Source organism: Vicugna pacos, chromosome 13 (genome assembly GCF_048564905.1).
Source record: "Vicugna pacos chromosome 13, VicPac4, whole genome shotgun sequence".
In the NCBI taxonomy this organism is placed as follows: domain Eukaryota; kingdom Metazoa; phylum Chordata; class Mammalia; order Artiodactyla; family Camelidae; genus Vicugna; species Vicugna pacos.
In genome coordinates this window covers 48952367-48973991 of record NC_132999.1, presented here as the reverse complement: position 1 = coordinate 48973991, position 21625 = coordinate 48952367, and the positions used below count along the sequence as shown (strand labels likewise).

Here is a 21625-nt window from a genome sequence, read left to right as displayed (position 1 = left end):
CCTGCATTTATTTTTATTCTGCAAGGAATTTCTAAAGTTAATGGAGGAATCCTTAAACCCTTTATTAACTAGCCCCCATGTAAGTAGCTGTCTTCAGTTAGGAGTGCAGTCCCCCTGATGTGAGAGAGGAAAAAGTAACTTGCGTTTTAGGCTTTTGTTTTTAAGCAGTGTGTTTAGGGATGCTTGTGCAGTTTGACGACCTCTGGTTATAGGATGGTAGAAAAGATTCTTCTCAGAAGTGTGCTCTTCTCCCTTGGCTGTTTGTTATACACCCCCCCTTTCTTTTTCAGTCCAGTCCCCATTTTTTTCTGCCCCCAAAGTCATAACCTGGTTTAGAGTTTAGGGGTGCTCTTGGCCCTTTGGTTAGATGATTTGATTTGGGCTTTCTCCCCACAGTATCCCCTACCCACTTCTTACAATAGGGCAGCTTTGTACATTGAAGTTACTGAGCCCTACTTCTGTGCTTGGGGTCTTTGGAGGGACTTCGAAGATAAAATACCCGATCTCTGACTTTCCAGAACTTAGTCTCAAAAGATGCAGTCAGTTAGCTGGACAACTAAGTGCTAAACCTATGACTGACTGAATTTACAATAGGACATTCAGAAATGTGAAAGATCAGAATGTACTAAAGAAGTTGGAAGTAGCTTCATGTTGATGTGTTGGGTTTCTGCTAGTGGAAGCCATTATGGACAGGAGGGCAGGAAGGGGTACCATTGCATAGAGCTGGACATGTGGGAAGTTTGGCATGAGGCTGAAAAATGTGTAGAATCAGAGCACACTGTGGCAGGGTTTAGAGCTAGGCAGAAGCACTATTTATCATTATTGACAATAGCTACTATTCATTGTACATTTAAGTTCCAGGCACTGTGTGAAGTGTGTTAATGTGCATTTTAAATAAAGAACTGATATGTTCAAGGTCAGGCAGTGATAGAGTTAGAATTTGAACCCAGGTCTATCAATTTACTACAGTCTTTGCTCTTTCTATACAGTACTGAATATGATATAGTAGGTAGGGATTTTGGAGCTGTTGTTGAGCAGGGAGAGATGAAGATGATTTGTGAGTATTGCTCTGGAATTGTATGATCCAATATGATAGCCACTAGTTACATGTAGTTATTTGAAAATCAGAAGTAAGTAAAGATAATTCATTTCCTCAGTCACACTAGCCATATTTTAAGTACTTAATAGTCACACATTACAGACGATTTTGTTGGTGATGTTTTTCTAGATTACTGGTTCTTAGCCAGTAGTATACCCTAGAATCATCCAAGTATCTTAAGGGGTTTGGGGGTGGGGGATTGAGCCCAAGCCTTTTCAGACCCACTCAATTGGAATCTCTGGGGAGAGGCCCAGGCATTTGTGAAGCTTCACAGAAAATTCTGATCTATATCCCCGATTAATAGATACTGCTCTAGAAGCTCCGTAGTAACCGTGGTAATAACTGCCCCTCAGGTGTTGTGGGGAAACCTACGCTGACAGAGATACCCAGAGTGGGCTGGTCTCTATTTGGCAAATGTAGTTTCTTCACCTGGGGCCACATGGACAGCAGCTGCAGGCTCTAATGAAATGACAGTCTCGTTCTATGTAGCATGATGTGGCTGTGTAAGCCCCTTTTCTCTTTATAGGCAAGAATGGTGATGTTTTGGCTCCATTGCCAGGAGTACCTGGGAAAGACCACATGCTGTTTATTACTCACCAGTGCAGTTGTTGAATTTGAACTTCCTAAACAGTCCCAAAAGAATCCATGTAGCTCCAGAATTACGATTGGGAACATTATTGGAGCTTCTGATACAGAGGCAGGACTTGGGCAAAAATTGTTTAGTTGTGATTGTTGGAAATAGAATTTTAATATTGACATGTAGTAGTGATTTGGGACACAGTTTTATTATTAGTTTGGAAACTTTCAAGGTATTCCCATCATCACTTACCTTCTTAGCTTTGATTTCAGCTGCAGCCTAAGAGAGAACTTCGCTTCTGCTTTTTTTGGGGGGTTGATATTTAGAATAGTCTGTGGCTTTTTGTCTTACCCATTTTCCTCATGACAGCTCGACTTCCTCTGTTATAAAGCACTTAGGTATTACTCTGCCCGAAAAGACATGTGCAGAGAACCAATTGCTTGAACACCTCCTCCCCTTATTTTGGAGGGGGCTGTGTTCTTTTTTAAGGTCTTACACTACACACCTTAAATTATAGAAAAATTAATTAATTGTAGAATAATAGAACTAGAAGGGACCAGTGGTTCTTAAAATGTGGTGGTCCCTGGACTAGCAACATCAATATCACCTGGGAACTGTTATAAATGCATATCCTAGCCCCAACCCTGAACCTACAGAATCAGAGACTCTGGGAATGAGTCCCAGCAGTATGTGATTTAATATGCCCGCCAGGTGATTTTGATGTATTCTAAAGATTGAGAACCACTGAACTCCTTAATTTGAGAGTTAATGATGTTGAGAGTTAATGATGTTCAGACCCAGAGTATTAATATCTACTCACCATCTCCAATTTAAGATTCAGTTTTCAAGTTTTATGTTAGGTCCAGGTCTACTCTGCAACTTGGGCATATCTATTTAAGGTATTTAGAGACACTCTTTCCTCCGCTGCACACCACCAGTAGATATAGGTAGGCAACTCTCGCAGGGGAAAAGTGTACTGAGGCTCTATACTAGTAGCTCCAATAGTATAAATGTCAAAGAGTGAATGTGTTGATTGATCCTGTTGCACCACAAAGAGCTAAAAGTTATGTTTGTAGCCAAATACCTATGAATTGAACTTTGAACTTTCATTATAGGTTCCTCTGTATCTTATTCTTTATAGAGACAAAAGTTCTACCCTCTTACACCCTCAAGCACTTGAGTATTAGAGGAGGTGAACTTTTCAGTTAAGTTGTACAAAGCTCTAAATAAATTCACAGTCACAGTTTCCTCTACAACTGTAACTTGTTGATGTTACCCATTTGGAAGAAAGCATAAATTTAAATGTTTGTGCCATAGTACAAATGGGCTATGGATGTGCAAGGAAATAAGATTCCACTATTTAAAGAATAAAAACATCTAGATGCTTGTGTATTTGAATTTCCAAACACAGTATTGAAGCACCAGTTTTGGTATTATTGAACAAGATCATGGCAGAGTATAGCAGCACCGCCCCCTCCCAGCTGAAAGGCCTTTTTTCTGATTTTCTACACCGTAGAGTGCATAGATTCATTACTCCACACCTGGCCTGTCCCTGTTATCTCAGGTGGTATCACACTTAAAAAGTAATGTATAGCTTACAGGATGCTTTCACAAACTGGTGGTATTTCCATTTTACATATGACAAAATCAAGGTTCTGAGGAAGGTTAAATGACTTACCCAAGGGTTACGGGGTCTGTACCATTACTTCTCATAGTAATTGTTTTCCTATGTGGCATACAGACCTGTATGCTTAGGTTTGTGTTCATATTGGCTGAGGCCATCAAAGCTTCAGGTTAATGAAATGCTCTTTATTTTGTAGCCATCCAGTCCAATGGATCAGATGGGCAAGATGAGACCTCAGCCATATGGCGGGACTAACCCATACTCGCAACAGCAGGGACCTCCGTCAGGACCGCAGCAAGGACATGGGTACCCAGGGCAGCCATATGGGTCCCAGACCCCGCAGCGGTACCCGATGACCATGCAGGGCCGAGCGCAGAGTACCATGGGCGGCCTCTCTTATGCACAGCAGGTAGACGGTGACTCCGACTGTCTTAATCCTTGTTGTTGTCCAGGGTCTGGTCTTGACCTATAGAATCAGAATGTGTCTTTGGCTTCCAAACCTTGAAAGGAACATAGACCAACTGACTCAGTTAGTTACAGTGTGCAACTTACAAGACCAAGATTGTGGGCACCATTGCATGTGTTCTGGAAGGAAAACTGCTCCCTGGCCACAGGCTATAATACCTGTCTTCTTTGGCCTTTGGCCTGCTTGTATCTACTGAGTGGTGATCTCTGAAGGAGGTGGGAAGAAAAAAAGGCAGTGACTGAGCACCAGTCCACTGGTACCAAGAAAAACCACTCATGCCATGTGCCCTGGGACAGAAGAGGCCCTTCATGTTTCTCGAGGCTTTCAACATATAGCTGTCTGGTTTAAAATGAATGTTTAGAAGGAACTGGGAGTAGAAGAAAAAGGGAAGATTGAACAGTAAAGATGCTAACAGTGCTATTACAAATATTAAGATTTTCTTCATCACCTTTTGTCTGGCCATCCACGCCATTATCTTTTTATTGTCATTTTTTTGTTTGTTTTGACAGCATTTTCTATTACTTAAGTATAAGTGATGTTCATACTGAAAATGATGAGGGACGGAATATAAAACCTAACTTTACTTCTAAGACTTTATTTTTGAGGGGGGAAGGTAATTTGGTTTATTTTTGGAGGAGGTACTGGGGATGGAACCCAGGACCTTATGTATGATAAACATGCACTCTACCACTTGAGCTATACCCTCCTCCCTAAGACTTTAAAGCAAACTATGCCCTTAAATATAGTCACTTTTTTTGCAACTTGAAAATGGAGAGTTGGGTGGATATTATTGGTCTTTTTGGTATTTTTTTTTTTCCTACTTACCAAACGTATCCCCAGTGCCTAAAGTAGTACCTGGTACAAGTAAGCAAGTAGGCTTTCAAATAACTTTTTGAATGAAGACTAAATGAAAAAAAAACTAGAGTAGTTTAGTGATTGGCATCGTGTCTGGATTACTAAACCCTAGGTTTTCAGTTGGCTGAGCCAGGCTGCTTTCGACTATTCGTTGTGGCTAGGATACAGATTCCTGGTGCTTATAAAAACAGTCTAGGCTATGATAAAAAGAATAGGCTCATTGGTGAAAACAGCTGCTCTTGAACTCTTGTAAGTTGCCCGAATATTAAATAGTATAAATTTTCTGTGGATGAATGTAGTCCACTTACAAACAAACCAACTAGTAACCTAGCTTGGCTATCCTTCTGGCTCGGTTTAACTGGGTTGGTAGAAAAACCCTGGGCCTTCTAAGTGTGAGACTTGGCTTACCTGCTTTCTGCACCCATCCTTAGGGCATAGCTTCTGACAGAATACATTACCTTTCTTCATCCAGAAATGTCAGTGCTAAAAGTATCTTTTCCTTTTCTACAGATTCCTCCTTATGGACAACAAGGCCCCAGCGGGTATGGTCAGCAGGGCCAGACTCCATATTACAACCAGCAAAGTCCTCACCCCCAGCAACAGCAGCCTCCCTACTCCCAGCAGCCACCATCCCAGACCCCTCACGCCCAACCTTCATATCAGCAGCAGCCGCAGTCTCAGCCACCACAGCTCCAGTCCTCTCAGCCTCCGTATTCTCAGCAGCCACCCCAGCCTCCCCATCAGCAGTCCCCAACTCCATATCCCTCCCAGCAGTCAACCACCCAGCAGCACCCCCAGAGCCAGCCCCCCTACTCACAGCCGCAGGCACAGTCTCCCTACCAGCAGCAGCAACCTCAGCAGCCAGCATCCTCGACGCTTTCCCAGCAGGCTGCGTACCCTCAGCCCCAGTCTCAGCAGTCACAGCAAACTGCCTATTCCCAGCAGCGCTTCCCTCCACCACAGGTAAGATGTCCCTTCCTCTCCCCTCTTCCTAGGTGTGACCACAGACAGCTTGGGGGTTGGTGTCATGAGAACTTTGCCATACAAATTGGTTCTCTCATGTGTACTTAAAAACCAATTAAACTCTGGGTAGACATGCTAACTGGATTGATTGAACTAATAAAGACATAACTGCATAGAAACCTGTAGTTCTTACTGATGAAATAGGGCAATGAAAAGTTGCATAGAGGGATAAGAAATTAAAGATAATGGGACTAATTTTTTATTACTTTTTTTTTTAACTTAGCATTCAGTACTTGAGCTTCCAAGTGAGTTTGGTCTTTTTAAAAACAGTCAGTTTGGGAGGCTGTACTATACATTCACTCAACTGCCATTCCATTCTGCTACTGCTCAAAGTATTTTGGACCCTTTCATTTGAAATTGCCATCAGAGCTGACATGACATTCTTTGGAATATTCTCAGTGGTAGCAAATCCTTTTTTTTAAGAATGGATTTGACTTTGGGAAATAGCTAAAAATCATTTGTAGCCATGTCTATGAACAAGGTAGGTGATAATGTCTAAAAATAACAATTTGGGCTTTATTCTTTAAAGAGCAAAAAGAAGAGAAATGACTGAGTGATGACAAGTCCAGTAAAGATTTTGTGCATTGGTGGCATTGTTGAAATAAATATCTCATCCCAAGGCAATGTCTTTGAAGGAAGCAGTACTCATTTTAATGCAGAGGTTCTAGTGTGAGTTTTTTTGTTGTTTTTAAATTGAATTGGTCTCATTTCTTAATAGATATAACTTCTAGTTAGCCAGACTTTAGCATTTAACCCCAAGGAATAGCTTTCTGTGGGTGGTGATAAATGGTCAACAGTGCCATCGGAAAGAGTCTTATTTCCACTGGTGACATTCTTAAGAGCCACAACTTGTATTTTTCTGCATTTGGATAATACTGTGTGCAGTTGGGCAGTCTCTCACACCAACTTCCCCTTTGTGAGAGTCCCATAGCCCTTTCACCAGGAAGCAAGCTTGTCTGAATTATCAATACCAGGTTCTCACAGCTTCTTTTTTCTTGTTTTAGGAGTTATCTCAAGATTCATTTGGATCTCAGGCGTCCTCAGCCCCCTCAATGACCTCCAGTAAGGGAGGGCAAGAAGATATGAACCTGAGTCTTCAGTCAAGACCTTCAAGCTTGCCTGTGAGTATTTCTGCCACTCTCTAAAAGATGATGGGGGCAGAGAGGAAAGCAAAGAAAACCAGTTTCCAAATGGATATTTTGGTGGTATTGAGCTAAATGAAAGATGAACTATTCCTTGAATTCAAGGCTCAGAATTCTGAATAGGAATGTTTGAACTGACCTTATAGAATGTTTGTTTCGGCTGCCTGCCCAGGAACGAATATATCTGTGACCTTGTCTTAAAGATCTAAACATTGTTTGAAGTTTTGGGGGTTTTGTTTTTAAATCTTGGGCTCTTAGGCATGGAACCAGGTGAGGGACAGAGAAAATGGAGATGGTGGAAGTACTATATGCTCTCCATCAAAATTGATAGGAGGTTCAGTGTTGTTTTGTTTTTTAAATCTTATTTTTGAGGGCTTAATTTTTAGATGTTTGTCTTAGTGTTTAGCTAGGAGGGTAGGATCTTGGGGTGCATTCAGCCTGGATTGTCGCATTGGACACGTTTGGAGTAAAAACAGATTTTCTAGTTGTTTTTTGTGAATAGATGCTCTTATCTAGTAGAGCTCTTGGTGCCCAGATGCTTGATGAGTGTTTATAGAATGGACTGACCATATCCTGAGAAAAAGCAATATGGTCTGCTGATTAAGAACTTGGGCTCTAGAGCCATATTTCCTGGGTCTGCATTTTGACTCTGCCACTAACTCTGTAGCCTTGGGCAAGTCATTTAACCTCTCCATGCCTGTAAAATGAAACTAAAAGTACCCACTTCATGAAGGGATTAACATTAAATAAATTAGTATAAAAAGTGTGGGTGCTTGTAGGCACTTCATAAATGTCAGTTGTTAATCATCATCTTAGAGGGCATAGGAACTATATTTGATACTCAAAGGCAGCTAACACCAACAATTTAATAGTGGGCTTGTTCCGGGAACATTTACCTTTAGTCTTAGTTCTGCCACTGAATGGGGACAGGTCACTCAGGCTGGGCACAGGAATAAAATGAACTGCTCTAAAATCTAGTTAAGACTGTAGGCAGCAAACCCCTTATTACAAATCTGGCTTAACAAATTCATGCTGTATAGCATAGGGAACTATATTCGATATCTTGTAATTTATGGTGAAAAAGAATATGAAAACGGATATATGTATGTTCATATGTGATTGAAGCATTGTGCTGTCCACCAGAAACTGACACAACATTGTAATCTGAGTATATGTCAGTAAATACACATACATACAAAACCTCCAAATCTGGCTTCAGTTAAGAAATGGAAATTCAGCCACAGGTGCCCAGATAAGATTCTTTTGCAGTTTTGATTCTACTTGAATTTTAAACTTGTCTCTTTAATTATTCTGACTTGGGAGAAAATGGTTTTCTGGATCTAAGGAATTGGTAGGAGGCAGAAACTGACAGCCTCCATGGCTTCCCCTGAAGATTTCTTGAGCCATACATAAACTTAATAGGGCAAAGTCTATGGAGGCCCTTAGCACCTGTAATTCAGGCTTCCCAGGCCAGGATGAATAGCTGTTGTCAGATGGGACTTCTGAGACTGTTGACTTTCTCAGCTGAGGAACTGGGAGAGGAAGTGTCTGAATAAGGCTGTCACTCTCTGTTCCTTTCTCATTAATGTCTGTTGCAATCGTTTTCTGCGTCCTGAACTTCACTGGAATGTGCTTTTTAACCTGATTCAGTCAGAAATGTGTAACCACTCCCTCATCATCTATGGTCTGTGGCTAAATCTGGGTGAGGTACTATTGTAGCAAGAACCCCAATTGGTGGATTTCTGCCAGTGCTGTAATTGCTCCTCATCAAAAAGTTTCTGCTTATTCCTAGTGACCTTTTGACAGAACTGTATTTGATAGTTTTTAGTCCTGAGAAGCCTAGCATGCAAACACATTGCATGTCTTCTAAGGGTTGAGAGCCTTGTACAGTTGAATCCAAGAGTTTGATTTGACCTACTGAAGTGAAGTGCTCTTGGGTCCAGGGGAGGGTTGTTCCTGGGCAGCCTGTCATAAGGAGCATTCCCAAGTTCAGGCTTCTGCTATAGATTCATCCAAATGGGTTATTTGCTCTGTAGTAGAAGCTCCATGAGGGAGGTGAGCTGGCTGGGTTATTGGCATCTTGTTTGTTGAATTGCTTTTTATCCCTCTACTACTTGGACCAAGAAACAAAAAGTGGTTTATTCTTTGAAATTTTGGTTTGATGCCAGATTTGCCTAGCCAGGCTGGGGAAACAGTCATACCTGAAGAAAGGAGAAGTTAGGATTCCCTGCAAGGGGCCCTCTGCTTTCTTTCAGCAGCTGTGTTAAGGGAACCTTAGTTTCACCATTGTATCCCTCCACTCAACACGTGTTTGTGTTTGGCTCCAAAGTAGATAACTGTGCTAACTGGAGAGCAGCCTTTCCAGTTTTCCACGTCCCACTGCACTCATTTGCCTTATCCACTTTGCTCTAAAGGTATGATTGTGACCCTTGATTTAAAGATTCAGTATGGTTTCTGATTCTGATTATTACAAAAATTAGATTTTGAGGTATTTTCGTTCAGCTATTAATGCCAAATCATTTAGCTACTATTATCCTAATTGTTACCCATCTATTTAAAACCTCTCAATTATTTTTCATTAATCTTAGAATAAAATCCCAAATCTTTAATATTACCAAGGCTGTTCCCCCACCCTCCCCTTTCTGATTTAGTAGGTCTGAAGCGAGGCCTGAGAATTTGCATTTCTAACAAATTCTTGATGCTACTGATGCTGTTAGACCAAGGATGGCACTTTGAGAACCTCTGTTTCATCCTTTTTTTGCTCTCTGCCTTCTCTCAATTTCTGTACGGCCCTGTGCTTTTTCTGTTTACAACCCTTTGTACACAGTCTTCCTTTGCCTATATGCTTTTCCTCCTATCTTTTCATATTCATATTTCAGATTACATCTTCAAGATCATTTTTTCAGAAAACTTTCCTAATCAAGCTTCAAAACTCAAGCTAAATAACTTTTGTGATGCCTTCACTGACTAAAGGCAGTTTTTATTTTACTTTTTAAAAAGCTAGCAATATTTAAGACATATGAAAAGGTATAAAGAATAATTCAGTGCCTGAGAACCCATCTTTAGAAACCAAACCTTGCTGACACAGGTAAAACATCTTATATAGCCCTCTGGGATCACTTCCCTATCCTTGTACCCAGAGAAGCACTATCCTGTATCTGAGGGTTTTTTGCTCCATGTTGCTAGAGCATTTTGCTGATACCTCTACTTGGTTGAATGTTTTCCACCAGAAAATAAGCTCCTAGAAGGCAGGCATTATATTACTGACCTCTGTTCCCCAAAAACCTGTCACATGATGCCCAAGACCAGTGGGTTCTCTACCTTGGCTGAATTATTTAGAATTATTTGGGGAGTAAATGGTATTTAAAACCAGTGGCCAGGGTTCACTGAATTCTGATTTGTTTGATTTGGAGTTGGGCTTGGACTTTGGTATGGTTAGAAGCTGTCCTGGGTGATTCTGGTTTACAGCCCCAGTAGAGATCCACTAGTCCAAACTGTGTCAAGTTCCTTTGCTGTAATAGGCTGTATTAGGCCCATGCTTCTTATCAGTGCTTCTCAAGTGTAAGTAATTTCAATTACTTACTTAATGCAAGCTCAGTGAGGGCAGACTTGCTCTGTCTTGTTCATTGCCATCATGGTGCCTGGCAAATAGTAGGCTCCAACTCATTGAATAAACCTGAGCAGTATTCATTGATCATCCACAAAGTGTATGGCTGACAGGAGACAGCGTGATCATATTAACCAGATTGTAAGTTTTCACTGCTAGGGCAAGACAGGTATCACAGACTGTTATGGGAAGACCCAAACTCCATTTTAGAGGATGGAATAATTGATCTGTGCTTCCTGACAGTTGCCTTAGGAAGAAGTCGGGTTAGGGTTTGTTGTTATCTTGTGAAGTAGCTACCACTTCACTTTATTTTAAAGAGGTTCCTCCTGTAAGGGATGGGTGAGAAAATCTCTAGGTGTTTTATTAAGCCTTTAGGTTTCTTTATTTTGGGGCAAAATCTATAAGAAACTCATCTGAAAATTGGTATCTGACTTTTGATTATAGTCATTTTTGAGAATGACTTGGAGTTGGATCTTGAAAAGCTTCTGTTTATGTGATTCATCCAAGTGTGTGTGGTTTCCTTCAAATAATGACTGCTTCCCAAATTTTTCTTACTGAGGCACATTTGTAAATTTACGTTTTAGTCTTGAAAGTGTACTTGGGATAGAGTTTCCATTCAGTGGTGAAAAATGAATATAGGATTGAAAGCCTAGGTCTGGAGAGGTTAGCTAGATTACTGCTTCTCAAATTTTAGCATGCTTTAAGAATCACCTAGAGATTAATTAAAACACAAGTTACTGACCTCTACTCAGATAGATTCTGATTAATCAGTCCTGGGGTAGGACCCCAAAATTTGCATTTCTAATAAGCTCTCAGGTGCTGCTGTAGTTATAAAGACCATACTTGAATAATCATGACCTATGGTAGTCTTTTGAAAAGGGAAGAAAAAAATTAGTAGACTATAAAGCCAGAATGGCAAGTTGAATAACACTGGTGACTTACACTACATTTTGACTCTTGATGATCTGGAAGGAAGGCTGTGGATTGAAAATGGTGGAATGAAAAGAGACTTGGGAGAGACAGACTGCCTGCATCTGTGGCCTCTGCAGTTTATATTCCTCAGTTAGGGCAGTCTTTGCAATGCCAGCACCACACTGGACGCTCTCTGCTCTGTGGCACTCACCACTGGATCCCTTCCATAAGTTGGTCACCAAATCCTAGCCTGCCTCAGAAATGACTTTTCAATCCTTTGTCCTTCCTCATTGCCTTTTCTTCAGGCCCCAGTTATCTCTCACTTGGTGTTTTGCTACAGAGTTCTGACTGTTCTGTTTCTTCTCCTTCCATGTCTGTCCTCAGCTTAATCACCAGAGTGATCATCTTAAAAATTCAGACTTGGCAAGTTATATTACTGCTTTACAATCTCTGGCTACTTGTTGCCTACAGGTTTCAAGCCCAAGTGACGTACAAGTTCCTTTGTGATCTAGAGGATTAAGGATATTTTAAAAAGAAAAAAAAAGTGATAAGTTCCCTTTCTCTGGAGTAAAACCTGGCACACTGTTGGCTGTGGTTGTAATATAGAAGGCAGATAGGCATTAGACAAGGGTTGAGCTTTGCTGACTTCTGAGGTAACCTGAACTCTTTTTTAAGTCTGTGATTGTATTCTGAATATGGCATAATTGCAAACCTTAAGGATCCTCTGTTTCATTAGTAAAATAGATAAAAAGAATGTGTGCCTGAATGTTACAATGAGTGCTGTTGGAGTTTGATGAAGTCAGTGATTGATTTATATCCAAATAATAGAGGGAAGACATCATGGCAGAAGTTTAGAATGAACTAGATATGTCTGTATGGGGATGTTTGGTAAGGAAAAGTACAGCCTGAGCAGAGACTAGATGGGGTTGGGGTGCAGTAGAGGTGACACGTAAGGGGGGCTGTTCAGGATCAGGCTTCCTGGGGTGGGGCGTAACAGGAAGGAAAGCTAGATCAGAGAGTTTGGGTCCCTGATAGGATAAATAAGCCATTTGGATCTGACCTTATAGGCTGGCAGATATGTAATTAGGGCAATAACTTGATAAAACTAATGTTTTATAAAAATGATCCACTGATGTGTAGAATGGTCTGAAAAGGGGAAAGTCTGCAAGCAAGAGGATAAGTTAAACTCTTGAAATAATTGTAGTGTTCAGTGGAGTTCTACCCCTCTGTCTCATTTGCATAGGTACCTAGTCCTAGTTGTGAGATGCACCGGAGGAAAGATTGTATGGAACTGAGAATAAGTAGAGTCTACTGGCTGGAAAATTTAACAATACTGATTTATTGGGGCGGTGCAGGGGGGAGTCTCATTGACAGAAAGGTTAATAGGAAAACTCATTTTTGAGAAGTTGCATATAGTGAGATGTCTAAAAAATGCTTAGTAACAAGTTGGAGGTAGGAGACTGAAACCTGGGTAAGAGCTGAGTCTAGATAGAGCTTGAGAGTTGTCTGTGTAGTGGTTAATAGTTAAACCATGGAATGAAGTTAAAAATTATGGAATAGTTATACCTCCCAGGCTAGCAATGTGAAGAGAGTAGCCAGATGGACCCCTGGACGATGCCTGCAGTCCCTGAGTAGAAGCATGCACCACATAGCTGGAGAGATTGGAGGAGAACCAGGATCGTGTCATGTTTCTGGAAGCCAAGGAAGAGGCAGAGATAGTCTGCATCAAATATATATTTTAGGGAATACAAAGTTGGATTTGTTGTGAAGCAGGTTATTGGGATCCTTTTGAGGCAGGGAGAAGACCTGATTTCTGAGGGCTGGAGGGAAGGAAATGAGCAAGGAAAAGGTGTAAAGATCAAGAGCACTCTGGAAAGGCATGGTAGGAGGAGGCAGCCGAATCAGCCCAAATTCCTCAGCTTCATCTCAAGGCCCACATGTGTATAAAGCAGATAGATATAGAATGGTGGATATGCTGGCAGAATATTAGAAAGGTATAAACAGGCACATCTTTTTAAGAGTTACAAGAATCAAGGGAATCACGGGCACTAGGTTAGCTTTAAAGGGACACTGTATCCTTGACTGAAAAAATCTTAGAGGCTGCTGTTGAAGATCTGGACCATACTTGTTTGCTCTGTTTAGGTAGGAGTGGAAATTGTTGATGCCAGGAATAAGGTGAACAGGAATAGGATTTTTAATGTCTGCTAAATTGTCTAAAGATATTATCACTTGGGTTTTCAAGCCCTTCTTTAGATTTCACTTAACAACAAAGTAGCTATTAGCGCTCATGTTTTACTATTGTGATGTTCTCAAACCCCGAGAGCTTGGGTTACAGTGATCTGGAAAGAAGAAATGGGAGGGAACTCTTGTAAAATCTGAATCCTAGAGGGCAGGAGTGAAGTCAGGAAAGGATCTACAGCCAAAACCAGTTCTCCTGAAAGGACAGGAATTGAAATGTACTGAGTTGAATAATCATTCCTGTTTTTCATAAGGAGAACCTAAGGGTCAGAACTAGGATTTGAATTCAGTTTTCTCTAATATTTCAGATGAAATACTTCCTTTAGCATCCCAACCAGGAGAGGAAAGACATGGACAGTCTGATTAATGTTTAGCCTAAAGCCTCAACCCATTGTCATTTAATATTTACTAGACTTGTCCTAAAGGAAGGAGTATAATGAATTTCCACTTCACTTCTGTTTTCTCAGACCTCCTTTTGATGAGTTTGTGAACTGAGGGACAGGGAGGAGTGGGAGAGGAAAGATGGCCAAATCTATAGATCAGGCCTGCTAGAGGAACTAATCAACTAGGGAATCGCCTCAAGCAGTGGAAAGTTGACCAGATTGGTTCTTTGGTTCCCTTGTGTTGAATGGGAGCAAGCCCTGTTCTCTGCTAAAAGTTTTATCAGTTAGATCCCTGGTACTGAAAAAAATGTGCTCCGTTATCTAGCAGCACAGATATTGCCTGGGAGCTTGCTAGAAATGCAGATTCTTGGGCCCCACACCAGCTTTATTGAATCCAACACTGTTAACAAGATCTCCAGGTGATTCATGTGTCATATGGTTTAGAAGCAAGGAGGAGTTAGACCATGAGAGGTAAGAGTAAATTTTTCAAATGAAATATTAAGCCAGAGACTTTGGAGTACAATGAATTTTACTGACTGTATCTACTAAACCGGTTGTTTTGTGGGTGCTTTGAAGGCCCTGGCTCCCCATGCCGACAGTCCAGATCCTATGGTGGGTCCATCCATAGCTCCCTGCATACCTCTGTGACCTTATGTCTGGCCACTCAGCTGTACCTTAAGCTCCTCACAACTCTTGGTCCTTCTAGGCATTGTCCTTTTGCCTAAGGTGTGTATGTCATCTCCCCCACACACACACCCTTTTTTTTTTTAAATGCCAAGGAAACTTCTACTTTGACTTCAAAACCTAGCTGTGAAATACCTTCCCTGAGACTTCTTCACCATTTTCTTCATGTTGTCATAACATTATGCTGATATTTCTACTTGAGCACTCAGGCCTGTGTCTGATACCTGTGTTAGGCAGATACTTAGAAAAACTTTGTTTAATAGCCCTTAGGTTCTTGTTACCTACTGGAACTTGGAGGCCAGCTGTTTGTTGTCTAGATTTATTGGCAGAGGGTGGGTTGAGGGGGTGACAGAAATTCTCTATAAAGGCTTAAAAAACTGAAATGTTTGAAGGAGTTTAATTTTACGCTGCTTGTGTTCATTTTTATCACATTTCATGGTAAAAGGAGGCAGGGCCAACAATTTCTGCCTAGGTTTTTGATGGCATATTTATAAAGGGATAACAGAAATGCCACTAGCACTTTTGGTACCCAGAGAAGCTGGGCCATTCTGAGGTTGATGACCTGTTTTCTTTATATGTGACTGTGTATCTGTGTTTGCCCCCCTTTAATTATATAGCCCAGGTGCTCTCACAAAGTCTCAAAAAGGAAATCCCCACCCGTCTCTATCATATCTGCCCAGACTGCTCGGAGCAGCATGTACCCTGTGCAAGTAGCCGTCCCTTCTTTAGAACACCAGTTCTCGGGCAAGGCTAGCCAATCTGCTTCTCCCTCTTAGTCATGCTGCTTCGGCCCCGGTACTGCCTGGTGCCTGCTGGAGCCTGTGTTTCTTGCAGCAGATTACTATATGCTTGTTCCTGGGCCCGTTTCCTGTTTCTATTCTAGTTGTTGGTGGCTCAGCTTTGCTTCCTGCCTGTGTGTCTCACACAGATTCCTCTTGCTGGAACCTTTTGTTTCCTTCGGAACAACTTCAATCTGAACGCTAACTGAGCCCTACCTTTAGTGTGATGGCTTCTGGGGTCAGTTAGCCTTGCTGAGGCCTGTTGGGAAGTAACCCCCTCCCCACCAAGCATGCCACTTGGATCTGACCTTGTTTTTCAGTTTGTCCCTAGTCCTGCTACAGGAAGCTGGTGGTTCGTTGCTTAGACCAGAAATTGGTAGAATAAGATAAGCTGGGATCTTCTGCAGGCCAGACTTGTCTTCACTCATCAGCTATGCAGGCTTGTCAGGACTATATGCCCTGGGGCATATAAACATATTTTCTGCTGTTGAGGAAGACAGTTGGTACCCTTTCTAGCCCAAGCTCAGAGAATACTTATTTTGGGTTGGGCAGGTAATGCTGTCCTCAGCAGAGTAAAAGCTTACAGAGAATATAGGGATGGAAAGGAAAGCATGTGCTGACTCAACCTTCCATCTTGTGTGAACAGTTCAACACCACACTCCCCCCCCCACCTACCCCCAGAGCTTAGAGTGGAAGGGAGAAAGTGCAGAAAGTTTATAAAAAGGGAAGAAGCAAAGGAGATTGTCCTGGACAAATGTATTTTAAAGTTCTAGGCTTCCTCATCTTGCTCATTTTCCCTACTCTTTTGGGACCATCTGATAATACTGTGTCAGACAGAGTGGTTTCTACACTGAACCTAGCCCATACTAAACCCTAGGTATGTTTAATAGAGAGGAATTTATAGGGAATTGGACTTAAAAATTGTTAGGATTGAGGGAGCATGCTCTAGGCTTGTCCTCTAGGAATGGGATCTAGACCTAGATTTGACCCACCAGGGGAACTCCTGCTTGTGAGCTACTATCAGAACCAGTACCCAGTTAACTGGAAGGTAAAACCAAAATGCTCCTGCAGAAACAAGTGAAGGAGGCAGACGTATGATCTCTGCCATACTTCGGTCTAATCCTGAGTGTGATTCTAATTAGCAGAACCCGAATTGTATCCAAAACTCGTCTACAAGGAAGTCTGGGAAGTGCAGTTTTTAGCTTTTTAACCTCTGCAATTAGGAAAAGAGTAAAATGGAATCAGCATGAGTTACTGCACAGAATATTCACCACACTAACACAACACCACCATTCCTCCTCATCCCCGACTTTATATGTGAGGAACCCAAGTCCCAAGTCCTTAGGACTTGCCCAAGTTCATTCAGTAAATGAGAACATTGGGTTCCCTGACTTATAGTCCGTTGCTTTTACTATTAGGACCAATTCCTACAAAGGATCAGCAAAAGGCTCCTTTAAGAGAAGGAAGAATGCCATGTTCAGAAAACAGACTTTGTCGTCCGTATTCTCTTTTCAGAGAAAGGGAAGGAGGAGGTATGGAGAGATGTAGGGTTGACACCTCTAGGCAAGGGTAGTGGTACTATAGCTGCTGGGTTTAGATCTGCTCCCTGGGAATATATAGGAAGCATTTATTCTGGAAGAAGAAACCTCAAAAGCTAGAATTTCCTGAAATTTCTGAGTCAACATATGGATGAACTCAGTTGCCTTGGTGATAGTGGCTTTCCTCCACCCATCTCCCCTTCCCCTTCTCTCCTGTTGGTGCTTTTATAACCTTCTACAAAGCTGTCTGGGAGACTACCTCTGTGAAGTACCTGCCTTGGTTCTGCCATTGTCCTCCAAGACCAACCAAAATCTGAAAGCTAGCTCCTAGATGTGCGATTGCCAAACTGTCTCCTGTCTTTTGGGTGGTGAGGAGTGGGTCCCTGGGGTAGGGGGGACTTGGGCTTTTTGAACAAGGTACGAACCAAGTTCTCCTAGAAATGCTATCCTTACAGAAACAACTAGCCCCCCCCCCACCTGCACACCAGAGTGAGGATTTTGATCCAAACTTGGTTCAGAGGGGAGGGCCCCTAAGTGTAGAGCTATCTTAACATACCTGATAAATCAAGCATGGAATTAGCTCTATTGTCCTTTTCTCATTTTTCTAAAGTATTTGGTGTTCTACCTGAAAGCTGTGATGAAACTGGTATGTGATCTAGTGCTATCCCTTTAGGGGCCAGTGCTTGATCTCTTGTTCCATCTATTTCTGAGGCCTGAACCTATTCCATCCTCCCCACCTAGTGTCAGCATGGAACTGGCTGGTATTGTGACATAATGTCTGATTGCAGTGAGGCGGAGCTCACCTCCAAGTTGTTAGCTTGCTTCCCATTTGATCTTTCCCAAGGAAGCTAAGAAGCCATGCCTTGTTGAAGGTGGAAACTAGGGGATCGAAGGCTTAAGTTGAGAGCAAATCTGTCCCTTAAAGCCAACTTTGATGTGGGAGGAATATTGAATGTGGTTTACTGAGATGAGTGAAGGTAATTTCCTGATACTTGGGGGGAGGTAGGAGAGAAACTAAGTTCCAGATAAAAGGGATCAGTATTCAGAGGAACTGTTACCAAGAATATTTGTTTTCCCTCTTCGTCTTCTACTTTTAGAACTTGACTATGTCTTTCCCTAAGTACTGAGTTGTGTTTTTGGTTTTAAAGGCCTTTGAGGTTGATGGCTGTCTTTTCTGATTTAAGATTCTATCCATTTCTCACTCTCAGATTTCTTTGTTCCACCCCTCCCCCTAAATCTTTGGATTTTATCTAGACCCATAGGTCGTGGTAGGGAAGACTACTGGTGAATATAAATTTAGGGCTTTAAATATGAAACCAGGGAGGCCATCCAGCCCCCTAGACCTTGGTCTACTCTGTGTTTAGCACCATGCCAACTTTACTTCCCCTACTTGTGCACATTACGTCCTCCTTACTTTCTGGTTGCTGTAATTCTGAGGAGCAGCCAGGTGAGGTGGAAGCCTAAGGCAGTACCCCTTCCCCTTATACTTCTCAGACCTAGAATTCTGCTGTTTTCTCTGTGTTCCTTTCCTCTCCTCCTTTTCCTTTTCTCCTTGCTCAAGTTCTAGGATCCAAGATGATGATCATAATGGAACAAGGTCTTGTTTGGTTGGTCTTCCTAATACGCAATGCATAACTTGGAGAAAGTAGGGAGTTCCTAACTTCTTTGCCTTCTCTAGCTTTACAGTGCTCCTTTCCTGCTGGGATTAGAACAGCCCTATTCCATAAATATGCACTGCTCTTGACTGCTCTAACTCAGACCGAGCTCTGACCTAGTTTCATTTTTTTCAGATTTGAGTCTGTTAGCTAGTGACCCTTAGAACGCTGTACACTTTTTGGCCGAGAGGTAGTTTCTGACTAGATAAGGCATCCTCTTCTGACCAAAGTGAGAAACCTTTGCAGGGAAGGGGTTTGTGTCGAAAGGCTGGTCAGGTGGATAACGTGGGTATTACATATACCTTTTGGGGTCTGTGACAGACTGGAAAGCGAAGTCTCAACTGTTCAGTGCCTTCTGGGAGTTCTGGGATCTGTTCCCCCCCCACACACAAGTTGGGAACCTGGATTCTTTTAATGTAAAACATCTGAGTTACTTGCAAAGTCTCTGTAGGAGTGTTGGGCAATGGACTGAAAGGTTCTCTGGGGCCTGTAGGTCTGCTCTTGCAGCTTCTTGTGGGTTGCCCGTTGGCCAGCTTCGGTTCCCTTGAGCTGGTACTTAGAATTTTCCTGGGGGTGGGGGCCAGCTGTAGGGAGCACCGTCTATCTGTTGCCAACTATCATTGTGTTTGGTGTTTGTTTTATTGGTTTGGGGAGGGGGAAGTGCAAGGGAGACGTTGAGCAGAAGCACTCAATGTGATTAAACCTCTAGCCGAGCAGATCTGTGGGAGCGGAATATCGACCCCTGGAAAATCAATGGCTGCTGCAGTGGCCGAGCTGCTGTTTGCAGGGGCGCCCACTGCAGGAATGCAGGCAGCCCAGCAGCCTTTATTCTCCCCCACCTTTTCACCTCAGCAGCTCCCTCAGCTTCCACCCAAAGGGTCAGACTTACCTCAAGAGATTTTGCTGAGGTGGATTAGAACAGCAGGTTCTTGTATTTTTGTAATTAGATTGAAATTTCTCCAGTGACACAGAGCCCCGCCTCCTGACAGCCTCCTTTCCAGGCGTTCCTTTCCTGCACTGCAGTTCTGTCAAGAGCTCTTACCGAAGTCGCCAAGGCCCTTTCAGAGTTGTACTTTGCAGTTTTAGACAGGAGAGTCAGTTCTCTTAATGCCGACACCCAAGAGTCCCTCCCTCACTACGGAGGTCTAGAATTGAGGTACAAGGTTAGGGTTGAGGAATGACTATTAAAGGAAAGAGAGAGACTAATAGAGATTGGATCTAAAGAAGATGATTTAGGGTAATATTTAGCAATCATTTTGTCATTTGTGTGCCTGGCATTTTTCTGGTCACTGATAACATTGGAGAATATAGCCCCACAGGCTAGTGGGGAAAAAGGCAGATTCAGCACAGTGCCATCAGTCCTGAAACACTGGGTCTAGAGGATCTTGAAGGGACTCAGTGCCCTGCCTATAGGATGTGGGTGAGGGGTCAGGAATTTTACTGTGATTGTGGAGGCTTTGCCCCTACAAAGCTGTTCTCATCTTTGACGTTCCCAAGGGGAAGAATGATTTTTGTCTATAGTTGCTACACCTGTAGTGTAACTTCAGACAATTGGTCTTCCTACCCAGTTCTCTTTGATGGCTGGGAACTGTGCCACTCTGCTGTGTTTGTTAGAGGAAACCTCTGTTGCCCCATTGTTGGAGCACGGCTGTGGGCAGGGGGTTGAAGCTTGCTTGGCTCATGCCCTCAGGAAAGGAGCTCTCCCACATTGTAGTTTGGGGAATGGGGCTCATAAACAAGACCCAATTGTCCCGCAGTTTGGAAGGGTGGCTGCAGGCTGGGTGAGGAGGAAAGTATGAGGGTTAGAAATTATCCAAGATGAGGCCACCTAGAGGCCAGGGATGTTTTGCCTTCTCTCTCTGGGCCACACCCTAGTGCTTGATCATAAGATTAGGGCACATGAATACCAGCAGAGATCAGGCACCTACCTTCATGGTACTTAACTTCCTGTTAGTCTCCCCAAACGCTAGGTCACTCTCTCCTCCCTCCTCCCCCCATACTTCAAGTACCCTTCTAAGGACCCAGAGGTGAGGGAAAGTACTATTCCCTTTAGTGTAGAAAATGTAGGTTTAAATTAAGAGTTACAGATAAAAGGACTGACTTGAAATAACCATTAAAGAAGGTTTAGAAAGGAAGAAATTTATAGGAAGAGTGGGTAGGATAGAGGGGACGATATAGTACTGTAGACCTATAGAGTTGGATTATCTAGTTTTAGTCTTCTACAGAAGAACTAAGTGATGCCTAGTGAGGTTAGCCTCTTAGAGTCATGTGGCTAATTACCGAGCATATCTGGAGACAGGTTGTTGCCTGACTTTGTTTGGAGCATGGAGCCTAGCCTTTGATAGTGGCAAACTTCCACCTTATGGTGGAAAGAGTGCAGACTTTGGAATCAGAGGGATATAGGTTTAAATCCCAGTTTTTTGTTTAATAGCTTCCTGTCCTTGGTTAAATCAGAAACTTCTGAGCTTGCTACTTTGTTAAAATGGGGATGATACGTACCTTAGAAGATGATTGTGAGGATGAAACGTGAGATAGCCGTGTACCTTAGGGTTGAACGCATCATAGTCTCATATTTGTGTCAGTTCTTCTTCCTTTATAGAGGGAAACACAAAGGTATGCTTTTTTCCTCTTTCCAACATCCTCTGAATTTGGAGATTTGGTCTCCTAGGGTTTTATGAGTTCTGATGTTTATGTGTAGTGGATTCTTCTTGGAGGTGAGCCCCTGAAAAAAGTATTCTGGAGACAAGAAGAGTCTGATCTTTCTCTACTGTTCATTGCCCACAGGCAGCCAGAAGATACCAAGAAGAAATGATTCATTATCCCCAGAATAATTGCTTGTAGAAAAAGAGAAGAGGGAGTTTGGTGAGGAGTTTTGGGAAACTTGCGGGTGGAAGGGGTTGTTAAGATACAGAGTTCTCAGAGCTTTTTCCCAGAGCAGTTTCTGCTATTCCAAATGGTGAGTATAGTTCAGGCAGGGATGTGTGTGGTCCTAAGCTGAAAGGATAGTGCCAGCCTCTGCATCTTTTCTGTCCCCTTCCTTGCC

The 21625-nt window shown here is 42.5% G+C and overlaps 1 protein-coding gene and 1 long non-coding RNA gene across 3 annotated transcripts in view; one reads left to right on the top strand and one right to left on the bottom strand.

The window, feature by feature from the left end:
- Nucleotides 1–21625, top strand: part of ARID1A (AT-rich interaction domain 1A) — a 66747-nt gene that overhangs the window by 21580 nt on the left and 23542 nt on the right. For both annotated transcript variants that reach the window (XM_006196825.3, XM_015240216.3), the window contains exons 2-4: nt 3497–3709; nt 5132–5584; nt 6649–6765. In XM_006196825.3, coding sequence (XP_006196887.2) covers nt 3497–3709; nt 5132–5584; nt 6649–6765 — 783 coding nt within the window. The remainder of the gene's footprint in view (nt 1–3496; nt 3710–5131; nt 5585–6648; nt 6766–21625) is intronic.
- LOC140700751 (uncharacterized) lies at nt 3471–15835 on the bottom strand. Its single transcript, XR_012079375.1, has 2 exons — nt 15698–15835; nt 3471–3766 (listed from the first exon to the last, which is right to left on the bottom strand). It is a non-coding gene; the product is annotated as an uncharacterized lncRNA (long non-coding RNA).